Source organism: Helicoverpa armigera, chromosome 21, assembly GCF_030705265.1.
Source record: "Helicoverpa armigera isolate CAAS_96S chromosome 21, ASM3070526v1, whole genome shotgun sequence".
NCBI classification, from domain to species: domain Eukaryota; kingdom Metazoa; phylum Arthropoda; class Insecta; order Lepidoptera; family Noctuidae; genus Helicoverpa; species Helicoverpa armigera.
The window spans coordinates 7,678,279-7,700,464 of NC_087140.1; the positions used below are offsets into that span (position 1 = coordinate 7,678,279).

At 35.8% G+C, this 22,186-nt stretch overlaps 3 protein-coding genes across 3 annotated transcripts in view; 2 read left to right on the plus strand and 1 right to left on the minus strand.

Annotated features, from left to right (window-relative positions):
* The window catches only part of LOC110373571 (glycerol-3-phosphate acyltransferase 1, mitochondrial), a 44,925-nt gene extending 38,861 nt beyond the window's left edge, over positions 1-6,064 (plus strand). The window contains exon 17 of the mRNA XM_064040083.1: positions 3,845-6,064. Within this exon, the coding sequence (XP_063896153.1) occupies positions 3,845-4,035 (191 nt within the window). The 3' untranslated portion in view covers positions 4,036-6,064. The remainder of the gene's footprint in view (positions 1-3,844) is intronic.
* A 309-nt stretch (positions 6,065-6,373) lies between these two features.
* LOC110373566 (uncharacterized) lies at positions 6,374-11,725 on the minus strand. Its single transcript, XM_021330871.3, has 5 exons — positions 11,568-11,725; positions 9,749-9,937; positions 8,725-9,039; positions 7,389-8,567; positions 6,374-7,211 (listed from the first exon to the last, which is right to left on the minus strand). The coding sequence occupies exons 2-5, from the start codon at positions 9,929-9,931 to the stop codon at positions 7,002-7,004; spliced, it is 1,887 nt and encodes a 628-aa protein (XP_021186546.3). The 5' UTR covers positions 9,932-9,937; positions 11,568-11,725; the 3' UTR covers positions 6,374-7,001.
* A 1,311-nt stretch (positions 11,726-13,036) lies between these two features.
* The window catches only part of LOC110373551 (disintegrin and metalloproteinase domain-containing protein adm-2), a 72,948-nt gene continuing 63,798 nt past the window's right edge, over positions 13,037-22,186 (plus strand). The window contains exon 1 of the mRNA XM_064040084.1: positions 13,037-13,359. Within this exon, the coding sequence (XP_063896154.1) occupies positions 13,242-13,359 (118 nt within the window). The 5' untranslated portion in view covers positions 13,037-13,241. The remainder of the gene's footprint in view (positions 13,360-22,186) is intronic.

Here is a 22,186-nt window from a genome sequence, read left to right on the forward strand (position 1 = left end):
AATTTTAAATTATAGGTTCAATTTGTTTTTGTTGTTAAGAAAAAAGATATTTAAGTTTTATGAAAGTTCTTAGCATTAAATTTTTATATGTATTATTTATTTTGGTGTTGCGTCATTTTTAATAATTTTTAACTTTAATTGAATTTTTATTACCTATTACGGAATTTTAATTTATTCTTATATTATTTCTCAACAATTCTAAGATTTTTGTTTCGGCGGAGGGTAAGCCTGGTGTTCTGAAATATAATGCAATTTGTAACTACCAAAGTAATGTACTTATTTGATGATGAGAAACAATAATAATAATTGATTGATTTTAAAGTCACCAAATATTTTTAACCGAATCCCAAAAAGGAGGTGGTTCTCAATTTGGATGTTTGTTTTTGGTCGAAAGGGTATATTCCCCATATTTGTTATTAGGTCCAGGATCTGATGATGGAAACCTTGAGAAATCGAGGGCAACTCTGGAAAATTGTAAGCATAGATAAGGTTATAACTTAACACTCAGATGTATGTCTGATAACACTATGAAACAGTAAAGGTTTGGAGCTGACCTGATGATGGAGACCAGAGAAGGTCGAGGGAACTCGACAACCGAACTTCTCTCGTCTACATCTCCTTCACTGTTGCAGAGGCCTCGTAAATACGAATAATATAAGCACAAACACGAGAAAGTTTAAATATTCAGTTGTCGAGTTCCCTCGACCTTCACTGGTCTCCATCATCAGGTCAGCTCAAAGCCTTCACTGTTGAATAGTGCTACCAGGCAAACACCTGAGTGATAAGATTTCAACCTATGTATTTCTGCAACTTTCGAAAGTCGCCCTCGATTTCTCAAGGTTCCATCATCAGATCCTGACCTGATGATAATGGGACCACCTCGGAAGTATACGCTATCAAACAAAAAAAGAATCATCAAAATCGATAAATAAATGGCTGAGTAATCGCGTAACAAACATACGAAAAAATGGTCGAATTGCCCATATAACCATTTTTGCGAACATAACGTAACCGTTTCGACACTTAGTGTCGACACTGATCTATCTCGAAACATAATCTCGTCGACGTTCCGTGTTAGCGCCGTCGCTGCAACTAAAAATGGGGAAGATCTCGACACAATAAACAAGTAACATTTGGTTTCTAATTTACGTCGCCGTGTCGTAACATTGTTACCATATTTTAACCAGAGTTCGCACTAATCATTCAATCATTCATTCGTTCGATCAATTTCGTTGGCTCGTGCGTGAGTGAAACGACGAAATAATACAAAATACAAGAAATCCCAAAATGATGGTTGAAGTATGATAATGATAATGAAGTAAACAAAGTTTTAGTTTTCATTATATGGTTTATAATGCTCAAATCTTATTGGGAAAAAAAGTTTACTGTGTAATTTCGTTGAATATGTTGATATTTCCAACGCGCCACCGTAATATCATGTTTTAATAATTCTGGCGAAAGAAAAACTTTTGTTAAAATGAAATAAAAATATAAAATGCTGCACATCTAGTGCTCAAAAGCTTCCATTTAAATACAATATCAAATATTTTAATCCTAATACAAATTATTTTAGCAAGATTTACTCATAAAATTGATGAATAATGAACTATGAAAAAACATTTTTGATGTTTGTTATGAAAAATATGCTCGTCGCAACTAGTCACAAAGTTACGATAATGTGTCGACACGTGTCGACATGTTACGGTAACTTGTTACAAAATTACTAGATTTTTAAGATGGTTTCTCTTAACATTTGGTTACAGTGTTTTCCAAAGTTTTTATCAAGATGCCTTTTTGCATTGTTCTAACCAAAGAAGGCTCATCAGAATTAATATCGCTTGTACCGAGTACCTACTTGGGTTAAAGACGAAGACGTCTTGTTTTGGCCGAGAAAAAGAAAAAGCAACGATTTGGAGCTCGAAAGTTGAAACTTTGACACTAGGGACTATACCACTAAGCTCCTCGGTACGAAATTCCGTACCTACTGTTTTCCTGTAAATGGCCTAGAAAAGCATAAGTTTTAAGTTCAATAAAATGGGTATCCGTCAATTTGCCCTACCAACAATGCAACATCAGGAATAAAATATTATTATAATAAAAAAAAAAATTACATGTACGAGTACAATTAGGTACTTGAGATATTTTGGGACGTACTTATTTCTTTAACTCTTCTGTAAAAAGTTGAAGTCCATCGGAATTTGCGTAAGGTTTTTGGTTGTTTACTCATTTTAAATTTTATTAAATGGTTAATAACGGCAGAAAACATAGACAGTTTGAGAATAACTGGCTCTCGTCATGTTTTTATATATGCAAGTTAGTGTTAAAGTGTTCTGGAACATCGACTACACATGTTACTACCCCGTTACAACACAATTGTGTCAACAATGCACACTGGTAACAAACCAAACGCAAAGTTTCTAAAATGTGTGGTTACAAATTAAGCTGTAAAGCATCGACACAGCGACCACACAAAGTTACTGAATCTAGTTTCCGTCACATTTTTACTGAACCGTTACAACACATAAAAGCTAATCCCTACACAGTCACGTTGTGTCGTATCAGTTACGAAACTGTTGCGACTTGTTACCTCTTTATCATATCTGCGACCAAAAATGGCTGTATGGGTGAGAACCTCCGCTTTTTGGGAAGTCGGTTAAAAATAAGTCGGCGGCGGCCATCTTTCCTTCTTGGACCAGCTTTCGATGAACAGCGAACTATTTGCCCTTTCAAACAATAAAATCGTCATAAAATTTTGCGATAACTACACCTAACTACAGCTCTCGTCAAATTGCTTTGCCGCTCAGTTAAAAAGTTGGAAGTAACGAATCGCCATTAAGTTTGGCAGGTCTACAGGAATCCTGCACATAAAACACCCGAAGAAATAAATAAGTCTTCATTTGCCGTCTTCAGAAACCCTAAAAACCGAAGATTATTTTATTCCGGCTACAACGTATTTTCTACCACTGATTTTCTAGCATTTTTTTCAAAATAAATTTACTTTTCCTAATTTATTTTCAGATTATGGTAAGTATACAAAAGTGCAATTTAGTAATATTATAATATCAAATAATATAAAATTATTAAATCGATTCTTTATTTTAACGAATCGGATCATTCGATGCAAAACTTCTATCACCGTCGCCATCTTGTCTATGCGTCTTCAAATTTAAAAAAACAACTAATGTAAACAAACATGGCGAGTTCGATCAGAATTCCCGGTAATTACGATTGGATTTTCAAAAGGTATATTTCTAACGGGATGCTAAATATGAAAGGTTTGAATGCGTAAAAATAATTTAAATTTATTTAGTTATTTTATTTAGTACTCACAAATGTGGTTTGATTGGAAAGAAAATAAATATGAGCGTAAATAATTAGGAAAGCATATGACTGATTCGCAGACCCCAATTGGGGTCTAAACCGAGCTTACGGTGACATTGATGTTCAGACCCCGATTGGGGTCCGCTACGGATTTGACGGTTAATGTTGGTTCTTTCTAAAACGCAATCATGTAAACCTTTTGTTATTCAATTTTATATTTTTAAATTTCGTATTTTTTAATTGACATTGACAGTTTAATTTAAGAAGTTAATAAAAACTAAAGAGGTAAAATAAAGCACACGAAGTAAATACTCTTTACACCTTTTTCAAGTCCTACTGCCTTATTCGTTTAGTAGTCGCATAGCCCAACTGTCGAGCACGAGGTATCGGGTTGGGCTGAAATGCTTTGTGGTTGTTAAAAACTTTCACATAGCAGCCCGGAGTCTGGAAGTTGGTGATCGACACACCCGTGCCAACTCTTCAGAATATTATTCAGTTTATTGACGTATATTGTTGTTCTTAGGCGAGGCGGTATCGACGGACGCGATCCGCAACTGCCTGCGACTACTGCGACAGTGGGGCGCGGTGGAGGTGACCGGCCGCGAGCGGCGCCTGCGCCTGCGCGCCCCCTACGACTCGCCGGCCGCGCGGGCCAGCCTCACGCACAACGTCACGCAGTTCTGCGTACCCTCGCCGCTGCTCGAACAACTCTAACTGTGCCGTGTGTGACTAGTGAACTGTGTCAGTGCCGGATTGAACACGAGAACTGGGATGAGCCCCCCATCACAAGTGATCTGACTGAGTACTTCACCGTCTCCGGGTAAAAAGTACCACTGTTTCAAGACATTTTTAGAGGCCCCGTTTTCGCTATAAACCCAAGTTTTTTTTAATCCGGCACTGCCGTGTATAAAAAGGAGGAGGACGAGTGAGAATACCTTTCGTGTAGTGTTAAAGTGAAGGCAGCATTTCAAACGACTTTTGCATTATATTGGTTCAGTGTGATCGAATTGTCATGTGACGTCTTGCTTGGTTATCGTTTAAATTTGTAGTGTCTTTTGCTATGTTTCCTAGCAATATTTTTTTGTTAGACAAGACATATCATTGTCTATAAATGTTATTGTTACACTTTGCTCATATAGTACCAAATTAAGTTTCATTGTAACAATAAATAGTTTTCATGTATGTAAAGACTTTGATGGCTCGAAATTATTGCCAAAAAATAACGAAAACTTATTTGTGCGGCGTAAAATGTCAAAGCGAATAGACATAAAAGCGCCAGGCGAGTAAAGTTATTATACATTTATTGAATGCAATGTTTTCTTACACCTGACCAAAGATAGACTTTGTAGTGGAACCCCTTATGGTCTGGTTTTAAACATTTCTGCAAAATTATATGTTTTATGTCAGTCAAGGGAGTACAATATTTATTGGAGTATGATTTCATTGTAATATAATGTAGTTTTGACACCCTGGGTGTTAGTGCTTGGGTATAGTTGTCTCGTCAACTAGACTCTGTCAACTAATTCTGCTTGGATGAGAAGTATCATTCTAAATCTGAATATATATTTCTTTTCGAATAAAAATTGTGTGACAAAACACGCAATGCGTGCGAGATAATAATTTATCATAAACGTGAGTTATCGAAAATGAAACTGCATTTTGTCGTGACATCTAGGTAGACAGCAGTATTTGTTGATAGCGACTAGAGGACGTCCCATGGCCTACTGTAACAAAACGTGGATTATCGAAACTCATAATTATACATATTTATATGTACTGATTGTTATACAAACAAACAATTATGTTTATTACCACATTGTGCAACAGGGACATGGATATATGTAGTTTAAGTTTTAACAGTTGCCGGGGTAACAACGACGTGCGTTATTCTAACGTAATATTGTTATATTTATACCATTCGGATAAGCGATATTGTTACATTTTCAACACACTGTGATTTGGTGTGTTATGCGTTTTGTATGGTACTGAAGGTTGCTCAAAGATTGGAGCCAATTGTCTCGTGATGTTAATGTTTTGGTACATTATTCATTGTTGGCACTCTTCTTATTTACACTACATAGCAGTCTTGAAATATATGTAAAAACGTTCTCTGTTATGCAAGTAATTATCATTCAGTAGTTAAGGTATTTTCCGCATTTGCTACTCGGCGCGGGAAATTCCCGAAACGATTTTTATTAACGTTGGATTTAAGCTTATACGAATTATGTTTAATATAGCCTTCTAAATTTTGTATTGACAATTCCTGAGTATAATTTAATACTAGCTACCAATAAATAATGTACCAATACCATACTTATTGATCTGTGATGTGACAGCTAATTAAAACGAGAGTTTTTGTATATATTGTGACTAAATTATCATTTATTTTCGAAGTTGTCTTGAATGTTTGTGCGTTGTGATCTCAAGATTGCAATAAATGTGCTTGTGTGCGTACTTTTTGCTTACAATGCGAGTTATTTGGCGTTTAAAGGTATCATATTCGACAAATGCCCTACATCACATAGTATGAAAAGTGCGCAAACAAGTAGTTCTCATAGCATTTGTATCTAAAGTGGAAATAAGTATGGCTGGCCATTACCCGACTCCAAAGAGTCAAGTTATTCCTTTTTGTACTGCATTAAACTTAAGTCGACAAATAGTATGTAGAGTTTATTTACTTTGTCACCCATATAATGATAAAAGGGGGCAAAGCTAAGATTGATTAAAACAATCTTGAAATATTTTATTTTGTTTTTTTTTGAACTCGAATTAGTTTTGTAGATAATCCCTATTTATAGATGAGTTAGGCAAAAGCGAAACCGATATTCATTTAGAAAATCGTGCTTCTGTATTGAATATTTTAAAGTAGGCTGAAAAACAGCACTTCGAACGTTGAAAACTTACCTACATGACAGCCGTCAAGAGGACCCACCCTTCAGCACTTTCTGTGTTTTTGCTGGGAAGAAGTGGCGCAACAAACTACCCAGCAACACATATCTGCCTGTTAGATTTGAAGAAACTTTAGGATCATCAATAAAATAAACATACTAGAGGAGGATACATTTATTAAAGATAAAAGTAAGAAATAAAAAAATAAGGAATAAAATATTACACAGAAAGGATTCTTAAAAAGTATTGGAAATTCTTATAATAAATGTGATATAGTAAAAACAAGTGATTAAGTCAAAAGTAAAGTGGTAATCATAATCAACATAATATTATCATCATAAAAGACAATACACAAAGCAGGAATGATTTATTTTTAAGATTATAGCGTGACTATGAAATGTACTTTCAAAGCACAAAAAATAACAAAACTTACACAAAAACTTAAACACCTGTTGAGCACTTGTCTAAATAAACAGATTATGACGTTGAAATGACATCCGTTTTGCAGCCACACTTTTTTTTTGACAAGTGTTCAACAGGTGTTTAAGGTTTTGTAGTAAGGCTGATAGTTGCTAAACAATGTCGGCTCGAGTCGCAGCCCAGAAACCACTTGTACTAGCGGGTGGGTGAGTGTCGAGCGCCGAGGGAGTATGGCCTTGTGTGCGTACCTGTGCTCCGAAGTTGGTTGCGAGCCGCCATTGAATTTAGCGAGAACTAATACCTAAATTGAAATAAAATCTCAAATCGAACAACACTGATCAATAACCTTAGTTACTTAATAATCACACAGATTACAACATATTGAAAAGTCTCATCAAAGCCATGGCTTCCATGCGTTTATGTAATTTGAAACGTTGCAAGCCCGGTAGATGACGAATAAGGCGATGTTCCCAAATTCTCTTGTTGTCCTGATGGTCAGAGCACTTGAGGTGCTGCTTCATGTCCGACCAGCCCGACACTACCAGGCCGCAGAAACCGCAGTGGAATAGACCTGGACGGACCTGCGAAAATAGTGCAAATTGCTATAAAATTTATTTGACAATAATGCTAGTTTCTCAATTGTTTGGAAGCAAAATGATGAGTTTTGAACAGTGGGTGGCGTTTTCGATTATGTACGTTATTGACCTATCCACTTTAAATAATAACTAAATTACATGTTTATTAAATATTCAGTTTACCTCTCTAATAACTTCATCTTCCTCTGATGTTATGAAAGGCACTGCTCCAAATCGAATGCTGTGCTGTCTCGTCATGATATGGTCGTCCTCGTCTGCGTGCAGAGGCAGAGTCACCTCGCAAACAATACATCTTAATCTGGAATTATTTTCCGTTAGCAAATAAAAGCTATTATGTGGAATGCAATATTTTTCGTTTATAATAGTGGCTTTGTAGAATATTCCGTTGATATCGTATGACGCATCAATAAACCGCCGCGTTTCTAGCTTTGAAAGCTTTGACGGCATTTCCTGCCTTTTCGAAGCTGCCTCATTTTTTTGATGGTTGGCTCCTGCTACATGCTCTTTCATAGATTTGAAAGATGCTGGCAGATGCACCTGGCAAATGCGACAATAAGATTGGTTATTGACACTATTATAAGTTATTTGATTTTCTTTGGCAAATTCGGAAGGGTCTTCTTCTTCGTTACATCTTTCAGATGCTCTGAATGGAGGAATTGTGTCAGTGGAAGCTTCCGAAGAGTCATCGTCGTTATCAAAGTCATCAACGTTAGGAGACTCGTCACGCTCGACCTTGGGTACTCTGATAACTTCAAATTCATCTTCGTCTTCTTTATCATCACAAGGTGTTGTTGTTTTGTCATTTATATTAACTCTATTCAGAGTCTGATCCAGGTTTGATGGATACAGTAAATCGGAGTCCGGTTTAGCTGAAGAATGACTGTCAATGTGCTCTTCTATAGCCATAAAGTCAAATGTTAAGACTGCGGAGCATTTTTTACAGTAAACCGTGTCTGTTTCTAAATTCACGTTGATGCCTTTACTTTGATATTTTACTATGGATTCAAGTACTTTCGCTTTCTCTTCAGCGGAGGGTATTTTATTATGACCATTATCTGAATCTTCTTTCTTAGATTCATTGGAGTCTAAGGTTACTGGTTTTTCTTTGCTTGGTAATTTTTCATTGTTATTACTGTCGTTTTTTATATTGGATTCCTTCTCTTCGTTATCGTTCCCCGGAGTTGGGAGAGCTTTGGTTTCGGTTACGTGGCTAACCCCATTGGTTTCGATGCGACATTTCGCGTAAAATTCCCTGTGCTCGGACTCATCGAAATGTTGCAGCATCTTTCCGGGAGCGAACAACTCGTTGCATGTTAGACATTGGACAGTGGCATCGTCCAGCTGAAATTACAGAAAGTTAACATTAGCCATATGTTACCTTGATCGATGTTTTAAATATTAATTTTCCCAAAATAACCACCCATAAAATGTGCTAAGAGACTGTCCATTAGTGGCGTGTTTGATAAATATTTAAATCCACAATTAAAATTATACTTACATGACGATAGATGGCATCGCCAGCTGCAAACTGCACGGGCTTCAGAACCAAGTTCAGGCAGTGGCTTGCATCGGCCTTATGTTCAGCCTCATCATCAAACTCTGCATTGCAGAGCGAACATACTCCATCGACAAGTCCATGCCAGGATTGTTCGTCGATAAGAATGTCGTTGAACGCGACCACAGCACCGGCCATCGGCTTTAACAGCAGAATCCCCTTGTTTTGCATGTGGGCTTCTTCGCTAATATGCAGGTTGACTTTAGAAGCAATTGGCAGCAGCACATTGCAGAACTCACAGTAATATCCCTCTTTGAACTGCAAATGAAAATTGCGTCATGCTTATTGATAGGCCTTCAATGCTAACTACGTATCTCAAGATACTCAATACTCAATTCTTTATTAGCATTCCATATGTCATAACAGGTGGTACATTTAGATTAGTGACAATATTAATGTGTAAGTGATTTTCTTTGTTGCCTACCCTTTACCGGTAAATGACCTAATTAAAGTGATATTTTAAAATTCAAGAAGCGAGGAATCGGCGCATACAGTCGTCACATTTATGAATGATCAGTTTCACAGTAGTTAGGAAGGCCTAATCCAATAACAAATGTTGCTTGAAAGTTTGCTGCGCCACTTCTTCCCAGCAATAACACATAGGAAGTGGTGAAGGGTAAGCCTTTTGAGGGCTCTTATGTAATTTTGACGTTCGGAACGTGCTGTTTTTTATGTGAGCCTATCAGCTCAAATCAAACACTACTAATATTATAAATGCGAAAGTAACTCTGTCTGTCTGTCTGGCTATCTGTCTGTTACGCTTTCGTCTAAACCACTGAACTGATTTTAATAAAATTTGGTACAGAGATAGAGTTGACCTTGAGAAAGAACATAGGATAGTTTTTATCCCGAACTTTTAAAGAGTTCTCTTGGAAACGCGACACAACCGAACTTGACGCGGGCGATGCCGCGGGCGGAAGCTAGTGTTAAATAAATGCTTTTTAATTTTGATCAGGATAATACTTACCCTTCTTATTCGTTCATTGTTGAATTTATCGGAGTATTGAACAGCGGCCAAGGATGCCTTATGTCCTGCCGTGGCGATGTGCTGGGTAGCTTCCGTTTGACACTTGAGGAATTTGTGGCACGCCAGACAGAAGCAGTTCAGGGCTCCTGTGAGCACCCCGTCCATATGCAGCTTGTATGTCATTGTTATCTGCAACAAGATAAAGTTATCTTTATCTACTTTTATTAAGTACTTCATTAACAATTCATTGTATAAGAATTCTTGATTTCGGAATATGGTGCTGGATGGAAAGACTATAAAACCACTATGATCAGTGGTGAATCGAGTTCTTAGAAGAAATTGGCGTATACGCTTTCTAGTAAGTAGGTATGTACGTAAGTGTTTTGTGGCTGTAGATGCTATGAGCAAATGTCTGAACACGATATGCGATCTGATCCGAGGTAAAAAGTCTCCTGATGCCTTATATTTGGTCATTTTATAAGATGGAAATCAGAAACTAAAAACCTTCAATGAAGTACTGTTGACTTAGGCACATACCGAAGAGCATTGAAAAACTTATTACGGTCAACGAGCTTGGCTTCCATGCAAAAACATCTGAATCCATTCCGATAAAATTGTGCAAACTGTAGATGGTAGGTAGGTATAAATATTCTTTACCGTGATAAGTTCCAAGTTGATCTTTTGATTACGTTACTAGTTAAAAAGTGCGGAGAACATTGATTTAACCCAATGTAGGCTTTTCTTATCATTACACACACACACTTTACAAAGCAACACTGTACATAGGTACATTGATTTCTAATGAACAGTACCTAGTTTAGCCTTTAAATTCGTAGTATACACATTTGATTCAAACACCTACTAAGTTGACTACAAAGAGCCCTAAGAGTATTTTGTCGGTAGGTAGGTATGCTGATTTAATGTAAAGTGTGAACATAGCAGTTAATCATAATAATCATACCAACATCCTTTTTGCTTATCAACAAACCAGCTGGCACAGACTACTTTGTAATATATGTACCTACTAAATCGGAATGTTCGACGACAAAGTAAAAGTACCTACGTGGGTATTTAAGTACATTTTTTTGTACATTTCCCAGGGAAACGGCTTTTACTGTAGGTAAGTCTTCCTAAGACATACAGTAAAAGCCAAGCCAAGTACAGTAAAAGACATACAGTAAAAGCTGTTTCCCTGTGAAAGAATTATGCAAATAGGCCGTTGTTCCAGAGCCTATTCGATTCAAACTAACAATCAATTAATGTGAAGTTTGAACAAAATCGGTCGAGCGGTTCATCATTTATTTACATAGCGAAACACGTATCGGGGCGCTAGTTACTATACATAGTTAGGTACATATATCGTGATAATAACAATTAGCTAGATTTCACGAGGTATAATTTTGGAAAAACACAACGATATGTATCCAGCATTTCTTACAAAAGGCAATCTATGAAAAACTATAAAACTATAAAAACGATATTGCACAATTAATTAGGCCTATTCATTACTGCCTACCCATTTCCAGTTTCACTAGAAACAATTGCTTACATGAGTCATTCCTAGATATTTTCCTACTTTTCCGATTCTATTCACATCTTTACAAAGTGTCTCCATAAACGGTTTTCCTCGTAAACAGAGAAACTAGCTAAGATATTTTACGGTGTGTTGTACACAGTGAAATACCTATAATGTAATAAGAGCCAAATCAAATCATCTTTACATTTAGCAAATAAGTAAATTACAAGAACAACATCAAAGAATCGTTCCATTTCAAAAACTTTTTGGTAAAAAATATTTTTAAGGAAAATAAATACTCACAGTTGTTTGTAGGGGTTGCAAGAAACTCCGTGACTGGTCGGCAAGCTCTCCAAAAGTAGAATGATTAATATAATTTTATATCCGACGAAGGATATCAGTCGAGAAATACTAGAAACTGAAAAGTCCCACCCATAGACAAGTGCCAACAGCACGGTCACAGATATTCAATGTTGCCACTACATTTTTTTTAAATATTAACCTAAGTAAAGAATTTGCTTTTGACTGTGCCTTTTGAACCCAGTTTCTTAAATTAGTCTTTTCTTTGTCTGATTCGCTTTATTTTTATAAAAAAATGCATACTAAAAACGCGTTCGTTGTTCCGCATTACTGATTAATTATAACACTTTCACGCATTGAAAATATAATATTGCTACCATTTAATTTTTTATGTCACCATACTTTCTTCTATAGTCTGATTTTTAATTCGAGTCAGTAAAATGACATTTCCAGTGTTGCACAGTTTTAAAAAAATAGGGTCCCAAATAAATAGTCATGTGGAAAATCGAGATTTTTAAATCGAGAATTAAAAGTTAGTCTAGATTACATTCATTTATTTATTTGTACATACATTACATTTTTTTATTTATATCAAATTGGCTTTATATTAACATAAATATGTAATTTACGGAAATTAAACTGAAGAAATGTAATTAAATATTACATAAAATACTGTTGTTATATTTTTTTTTGTTATTGGCAGGACTAAAATCATGACTAAACTTCTAAGTCGATCGATTGTGGAACATCACTATTGTAGTGGGTCACCCTTTTTTGTGAAAGTGACAGTTGCCCCTGTCATTTTACTGACTCGAATTAAAAATCAGACTATAATGCATTTTATCGACATTATGGTTTTTAAATTCCCTTTATCTGCTCGTATCAAATAGGTACTAATGGCTTCGTAAAGTCCCATTAATATCATTTCAAGTTTCTAGGTAGCTGTGGTAGCCTGAACATTCATATGTAAGGGTTCAATTACAGACGAGCTCCAACTTGAATTTATAAATATTACAACTACATAGGTAATGTCTGATTTAGAATTCATTGGCAATATTTTCACCACGCATTCTACTCATGATTTATTATCATTTAGGCCTAGACATATTTGTCTGTCGTGTCGTGTCGCAACACGTGTCTTTAAATGTTGCTGTGGAGTTCGAGGTCTCGGGTTTGATTCCCGGGTCGGGCCGAAATCGCTTTGTGGGTTTTTTAAACTTTCACAAAGCAGCCCGTTTGGAACTTTGGAACGACGTTCGTTTTGTTTATTATACTGAGAATTTCTAGTGAATGATATTTAAATAAATATTAACCCTTCACGACAATAGTATGTGCATGCATACAATATCATAACATTATGCAATTTAATTAAACGTCTAGGGTGCACTTAAGTGTACAAAAAGTTTATAGTTGTCTATGCTTCCCATAGTCTGTGCATTGCCATAGAGTTATTTATTGTTTAATCTGTGACGTCTGTGACGTCCGTGCGTCTGTCATTACAATTTGTTGTATTTTTTGTTTCTGACAAAAGTCACGAAGTCAAAGCAAGCTGAGCTTGTGTTCGATGTGGACTAGTGTTTATTGAATGATGTGCAGTGCCTTGTTGCTTGGACATGCAACTTATCTTTTAAGTAACATGTTTGTTTTCTAGCTTCGTTCGCTGGTCTCGTGTGAACTATGTCACAAATAACTTTTCGTGTTAAAATGTTTAGTGATAATGTTTGTGTTTTGTGCTTGGTGCATTTATTAATATTATTAGCACTGACAAAGAGCGCTGCGGAAGCTCAGGAACCAAGTAAGTCTTAAGATTTTTAAGTTAGTTGCTAACTCTCCATATAACTATGGATTTATTCTGCATCAATCAATTATAGATTGTTTTATTTATACCTTTTTGAAGGTGATATTTTAAACTTAGCGAAGGCGTACTCGAAGCGTTAAAAGTTTAACACAAATTACAGGTCCTTAAACTTAATTGTATTTTTGTAGTCCGTTTAATAAACTTCTTCCCTACCCATTTTTTTGTCATTAAATAAAACAAGTAAGTAAAGAAACGATGAAAAATGAAGTCTTATACTAAAAAATATAGTTTTGTTACCAGCTTCCAATTACTATTTAAAATAGTTAAATATTAACTCATTATGTTGCATTGACTGCATGTTCCTACTGTTCAATGAATCCATTCTTATCTTATTGTTATTAATACATTTGAAAGCTGTCTTTAAATATATTATTGTAGTTTATATTATGATTTAAGCAACCAACACTGCTTCACATTGATAGGATTTAGCTCAAAAGATCCAATATTGTCATAAATGCAAGTTATTTTTATTTACATCTTTTGTTTGTTTTTAAATAAACTTAAAAAAAACAAAATACCAAAAAAACTATTTGACTTATTCACTGCTTTTATGTAGCTAATTATAAAACAGTAGAAAATCAATTGTCTTGCGTACAACAAGTTAATAGTTGGTTCAACGGAAAAATGTATGTTTGCAATACTTATTAAATAAAAAAAGGCAGAATTTTAATATTTTCCATTCATAATCTGAACGAGCTGGACAGATATAAATGTTAAGTTGTTATTTTATGACAATGTATTTTAACATCTCTTTAACTCACATTAGACAATAGAATTTGAATACCTTTGGCAGTGGTTACGGGCAGTCAAAAGTCAGTAAGTCTGACAACCAGTCTTACTTAAGGGTATTGGATTGCCCGGGTAACTGGGTTGAGGAGGTTAGATAGGCAATCGCACCTAAAAAATATATATGATAAAGCACTGGTACTCAGCTGCATCCGGTCACACTCGAAGTTAATCCCATTATAGTTGTGGAAAGTCTGCATAGATGAAGATGTTTTACTATTCTGATGTATCTACAGTTGTATGACGTTCCTGCCTTGTTCTATCGTTTTATCAAAATCTGTTCAGGTGTTTGTGTCCGAAGAAGTATGTACACTCACACACAAACTTATGCCTTTATAATATTAGTGTGATATTATATATCAACCAGGTTAATAGATGTAATAAATATATCCATATACAGTAGAATGCGGATATAACGACCTTTAAGGGACCGACGATACTATGTCGTACTAACCGGACGACGCACAAAACGGATGGATTATTTCTTAAGTACATAACTTAACTTTTACATACATACATAACTTACGAATACATATTATTATTATTATCTTCTTATATATAAAAATGAATTGATGTTCGTTAGTCTCACTAAAACTCGAGAATGGCTGGACCGAATTGGCTTATTTTGGTTTTAAAATGTTCGTAGAGGTCCAGGGAAGGTTTAAACGATACGAAGTTTGTTGGGTCAGCTAGTCTTCTTATATATAAAAATGAATTGCTGTTCGTTAGTCTGACTAAAACTCCGGAATGGCTGGACCGATTTGGCTTATTTTGGTTTTAGAATGTTTGTAGAGATACGAACGCGGGGTGGGAGTGCGAACAAAACATTGCGCGTGTGTCGTTTTAACCGGACGTATTATAATAAATATTGGTCGCTATAAGCAGTTGGTCGCTTAAACCGGAGTCGCACTAAACGGTTATATTGTCTTAGTACCTATATGCGAAACCTAACTTGAGTAAAGATTATCGTCGCTAAAACCGATTAGTTGTTATAAGCGAAGTCGTTATATATGAATTCTACTGTAATTTGTATTAAAATGGTAATAAATTAATACTTTCCTTATTTCCTGTTGGTTATATTTTACCTTAATTGCAGTATTGTTATCAAAACGTCTCTCGAATGTAACTTTAAACTTAAATCCAAGTAGGTAATTAACACTGAATTATTTAAATTCTCTCCCGGTTCGCTCCTGTGAAATTTTATTTTGCCATCATTTTTGGGTCCGGTCGTAAATCATCATTAATAATTATTTTTACTGTCCTATTGCAGGGCACAGGTCTCTTCTCATACAGACTTTGAGCGTTAATCACCACACTTGCTCTACTTGGATTTGGCAAAATCAGACTCTCTTAAGTCAACATTTTCTCAGGATAGTGTCAAAGATACTGTAAGAAAGTTGATTGGTACTTGCCTCACCTGGAGTCAAACCCACACGCTCGTACACAATAGGCAGGTGCCTAAACCACTGCGCCACTCGCAAATTCCGTCCGCCGAGCCATCTCTTGCGAAGTTCCAATTATTTATAGATTAAATACACAGTCATCAAACTACCGTTTTAACATCAAACAATAAATGTAAAAGATGACAGTAAAAGCACAGTATCGTACTTCCGTCGTCCGGTTCCGTTATTGCAAAATTCTAGTTAATGAGGGTACTACGATAAAAATTTACGCGCCCATCCATCTGTACTCAATAGTGGACATTCATTGGCCTTCCTGCAAAAAAAAACATGAGTGACTTGTATCTCTTCGTCAATTTTACAAAAGAGACAGGCAGCCCACGTATTCCGTAATTCCTTTCCTTCCGTAATTTCTTTTTACTGGCCCTTTAGGTTAGTGTTATAAAAAATCTAAAGTTTTTTAAACGGTTTTATTTAGCTCACCCCGTTTTTTTTTATTTATTCATTCTTTTTTCTTGGGTCAAATTTAGTAATTCAAATTTCACCCTCTTCCTGTCAACCGATTAATCTGAAATTTTGTATACACCTTTAATTCCGATGACAATACAATATAGTAATATCAATAACATTGTAAATCCAATATGGCCGCCGGCACAAAATGGCGGATAACGTAGATTTTATCAATCCCATCAATATGGGTATCAAATGAAAGGGCTCAACAAGCAGAATACAATATACTATAAAAAATTGAAATCCAAGATGGCGGCCGCTACAAAATGGCGGACAACGTAGGTTTTATCAATCCCATCAATATGGGTATCAAATGAAAGTTCTCAACCAGTAGAATACAATGTACTATATAAAATTAAAATCCAAGATGGCGGCCTCTACAAAATGGCGGATAACTTAGGTTCCCATCCCATCAACATGGGTATCAAATGGAAGGTCTCAACAAGTAGAATACAATTTACTATGCAAAATTGAAATCTAAGATGGCCGCCGCTACCAAATGGCTGATAACAATTTTTTATCAATCCCACCAATACGGGTATCAAATGAAAGGGCTTCACAAGTAGAAAACTGTCAGTAACTCCAGCGGGGCCCAACAGGGCCAAGGCCTGCCTGGGCTGCGAGATTGTTCGAAAGAGTTACCGCGGCCCTGGTACATAAAAGGCCTACGACGGAACAAAACGGTTTTAGTCAAGAGTCTGGCACTCCTCACCGCTGCTGACCCGCAGCAGGAGAGGTCATGTGATGATTTTTGGGGTTGTTACAAAAAAAAGTATCTGGAAGGGCTATGTATTGAGGAATTAGATTGTAATAAATTGTCAGGTAAGAGACCGTGTAATAATGATGCACTAAATGAATTAGATAGAATGAGGAATATTCGGTAGGCATTTTCATTAAATACTAAAACTAGAAAATAAAAATCGGTAAAAAACTTTTAAGTTAAACGGTTTTATCTTATGTGTACTGAAAACTAGAAAATAAAAATAGTTACTTACCTGTCAACCTACGTAGGTGGTCCCGGTCATATTAAACTAAAATAAAAACGTGGGGCCCCTGTGAAATCCTACCTATGGCAAAGCATATCGTTATACTTTGGTAGATCATGAGCTCGGCGTTCGCTGGTGAAGCCGCTACGGCTGATTATTGATTGTCAAAATCTCCAGTTACGATTATAGTAAGTCGATGCAATCCACACCTATTATACCTCTAGAAGAAAGTACTACAGCAATAGTTAATGGGCCCCACGTTTTTATTTTAGTCTAATATGACCGGGACCACCTACGTAGGTTGACAGGTAAGTAACTATTTTTTTATTTTCTAGTTTTTAATTAGAATCTTTACCGTTTTTTGGTGCAGTTCAGTGGCTGCCAGTCAGCACAAACAACGGTAAATTATTTAATCGGGTGTTAATTCTGCGGGATATCGCAAATTGTCTTGCGGAATTACGGCTACCTGCATATTTTTCCTAACATTTTACAAACAACGGTATTTTCCCTCGACCCACATCTGTCAACTGCACAAAACATTCGTTACCCCTTCGTATTCACGTTTTCTGAAACAAACGTATCAAAAAGTACCTATCCAACTTAGAGGGTAGGATATAATTTTCGCAGCAAGTAGTCATGCACGACATAATTTTGCTAATATCCTTACGCAACTTTATGAAAGTGGTGAATTATTATGTTTGATACCGCAGTTATCATAAAATACTACCTGTTTCCTTTATTGTTATTACACTAGGCAGTAGGCTGTTTGTTAGATAACTCTTTGACGCACCTAAAGTGGTCTTTTGACACATAACGCACCTTTTTTAGGTACATAATAGATACTTACCTACCTACATTTACTGCAGTCCTATTAGGCCTTGAATGGATTAAATTATAATTATCTTAGCATCTAGTTGGAGATTTATAAACTTTCCCTCTGCCGCAGCATAAGCTTTATGTGTTGTGTAAAAAAAAACTACCTACAGAAATTTTGAATTCATTGAATTATAAGTCTTGTCCTTGTCAAATATTTTGTAATTTTGCAGTGAATAATGCATTGGAGAACTTACAATTAAATACAGCTCATTATTTTTCATACTGCAATAAATGTGCATTTTATTTGAAACTTCTACGGTCTGTTATCTATACATATACCTACGAAACAAACAGGCAAGCGTATTAAATGTGCAACAAAGTTCATTGACCTTCCGAGCCCTTAAAAGTTTGAAGTCGTAAATTATCGAAGCGGCCATTTTAATTGTTTGCATGGTCCGTTGCAAGGGGAAGTTCATATCTGCCCATATGACACTGGCTGGAAGGTACCAGGATCTTATATAGAACCTTGTCAGTTGAACTGTCGGAAATGTCAGATTTATTCGAATTATGAATTGGAATTCGGAATATGAATATTTCATAATGCGTGTATTTACGATATTCGATATGCAAGAACGAATGGTGCAGTTATTAGGCAAAAATGTTTTAATAAATGTTGATAACTCATTCATTCATTTAATTAAGTATTTTGTAATTTGTTTGAATTCATATTTATTTTTATTATTCTTCATCTAAGTTTTGGTAGCGATGTATATCGTTATTAAATTAGCAGATTAGTAGAACTTTAAAAAATTCTCGTGAATATATTTTAAACCATCCACACAAGAGAGGTTGTATATGATTTTGATATAGCCAAGTTGCTAAGCTACGAAAGCACAATTAGCATGATAAGTAAGCGCCTTGTCCGTCCTACGGATGTGTTTAACTATAAACGTTTATTTTTTTATTCTGCACATCCACTGCCCATCATAGTGAATCATGGACAGTTTCCGACTGGCATACACTGATTCACTGCCAATATATGCTAATAGCACACTGTTGTATGACTCCACTTATTATTCAATGCTGGCCATCATTTCTTTTAACTAGCCATTTATGTTATGAAAAACCTAAGCATTTGAAATTAGAATCTAATTACCTTCACGTGTTGTTTGAAATAAACGTCAAAAACACGTGATTTTGCATATTTTCCGTTCGATGAATCATAGAATACTTGAATTGAAAAGAAATTGCCCAAACGCATTTTGAATTTGGAACGCTATGCACCAGCCGTTGGTTTACGTCAGAGCATATGCGCGTGAGTCGTGTACACATTGATGTGATCCCCTGTTTGTTTTTTAACGTTTTTTTTTATAGTTATTGCTTGTTGTAGACTTTTATGAGCGTGGCTCGGTGACTGATGCACTATGTCGTTTCGTCTATCGCTGCTAGTAAATTAAGGGACGCATGGAAACAATAAAAATATAATGTAGGAATGTTTCAAGGGGATAAAGCAGGAAATGCACAAATAAAAAATAACGAAAAAGCCATAGGTATAATATCTAAGCAGAGTTATTCTGAATTCTCATTAATTTATACTTGACTTTACTTAGCTAATCACAATCATCGCCTCGATACCCAGACACGCAATTTCTTGAGTTTCCCCGATAATTAGAATCCGGCTCGAAGGACCAGTTTGGTTGGTCCTAAGATTATTATCGATGCGGAAATGTAACAACTTTCTTGATAAAACTAGGTAAATTATTGAATGACTGACTATGTCTTTCCGTTCATATTCTTTATTCATTCGATAAAGAGTACAGACTCTAACAATATGTGTTACTTACTACAGATCATCTTATTTCCCCTATCCAATTACAACATAATTTCTTCCCCACACACATTATTTAATTATTCCCGACGTTTATCTGTTCCAAAACTCGTTTAATTAAAATCCAACAGCATTGCAGTGACAAATAAAAATACTTAAAAGGAGAGTATCTTCGACAACAGCTGTTTTTAGATACGACCAGCTACATTGATCCTTTTCTGTTCAACTTGCTGTAAGAAACAAGGGTTCTTGTTATATTTGTTATGAGTATTTCTGGATGTAACCCTGTTAGAGACGATATGGGAATAATGACTTCCCTGCCAGGACACGGTGCGTTTCCTCTTTGTGACGTCACGTCCGATAGAACACGAGTTTTATGAAACTACTATGTGTTTATTGTCAATATTGTGTCGTAACCACCGAATGTTAGAAGTAATTTTTTATTGGTCCCACGGAGAAAGTTTGAACTATCCCTACTAATATCCCTATTACAGACAGACAGAGTTACTTTCGCATTAATAATTATTATTGTCTGTCTGTTACGCTTTCAAATCTAAACCACTGAACTGATTTTAATAAAATTTGGTACAGAGATAGTGTTGTGTTTTTATACCGGTTTTTTGAAGAATTCTCTTGGAAACGCGATATAACCGAACTTGACGCGGGCGGAAGCTAGTCTTCTATAAACGAAAATCTCTTCCTCATTTGAACTACGTTTTTAGCTTACCATAGATGAATGTTTTATAAAATATTCCAAACAATACAGTAGGTGCGATAAAAGCTGAACTCTAGCGGCCTGAATAGCACAAAATAGGATAGTAACCAATGAACGAGCCGGGCGAAAACAATCATAATAAATTCCGTCGGTCGTTCGCACTAGCGTGACCCACTCGCCGTTTTAATAACGAACAAATGTGAATAAACAATGGCTAATGTATAACCTCATTTTAACTTACATTCAGAGCTCTTTGAAGATAGTAAAAAATCTGATGAAACTTTGTAGGGAAGAAATCTGGAGAAGTATAAGATAGAATATTATTCAAAGACGAAGTTTGCTTATTTGGTTCATCATCATCATCATCTCAGCCATAGGTCGTCCACTGCTGAACATAGGCGTCCCCCTAAGATCTCCACAGATACCTGTTGGAGGCGACCTGTATCCAGCGTCTTCCGGCGACCTTTATAAGGTCGTCTGTCCACCTTATTTGGTTGAATCTCAGGAACTACTCAGTTCTTTCACTATTAGATGGTCAATTTATCATGGAGTGTCGTTTACTTATTTATAATCTAATTTGTAAAATAGCATATGTGTATAGAATATGTGAGCAAGACCGCGGACAGGAGCTAGTATATCAATAAATACGAAAACACGATTGTATACTACAAATAAAAATACAGTGATTCATAAAGAAAAACTATATGTACACAACGTGAGTCATCTGATTTACATTATTTACGCTAATCTTTGGCAGACGTTGCAATTTGTAACCACATAGTACGTATCTTTTATTACACACTGGTAGTAGTAATTATATGTTCGTAGTGTGGGTGGCTTGTATTAATTAAATACTTGATAACATTATGTCATAGTAGTCTTGTAACTAGTTATTATCTATACTAATATTATAAAGAGGAAAACTTTGTTTATTTGGTTGTAATGGATAAACTCAAAAACTACTGGACCGATTTTAAATATTCTTTCACCAGAAAGCTATATTATCTGCGAGTAACATAGGCTATATTTTATCCCGGTGCGGGCAGTAGCTCCCACGGGACGCGGGTGAAACCGCGGGAAAACGGCTAGTGAGAATATAGATAGAGCGGTCTGGTACTAGAGAGAAAGATGGAGCGAACTAAGCTTCTGATAGTTAGATTTAAGCTGAAAGGTTTTAAGAAGAGCATTTCATGCTTGTGAACTTTGCAGTTACAGATAGCTATAGAAGCTTTCAGACTAGCTAGTTGAAGTAAAATTGCTAAGACTTTTAATTTACTCAGTAAAAACCTTCTCCAAGTCTGAAGAATTAATTAAGAATTATAGTTAAGTCAAACGTGAGATGATCGCGTGCAATCATACATACATATAAGTCAATCTGAGAGCCTCCTTTTTTGATGTCGGTAATACTAAAATAAAATAATAAAATACAAAATTGAGGTCAAAATAAAAGCCTGGTTTCAATTACGTAGATCAAATCACAGGTGTGTCAATAACGCCGTGAAATGCATGAAACGTTGCTAGCATTGTTTTCATAATTGTGTGACGTCACAGTCGTGTTGGATAATGTGGTATTTGGCCAAGCGTGGATTGTGACGAAGTTGTTATTAGACCGCTTAATGTCGCTAGGGGAGTTTTCATTTTGTGTCTTAGAAATAGCTTCAATGTGAAGAGTTGTGCGGAAAGTAAGGGCTATTTTTCGCTGTGTGTATCTTCTCAATGCCGA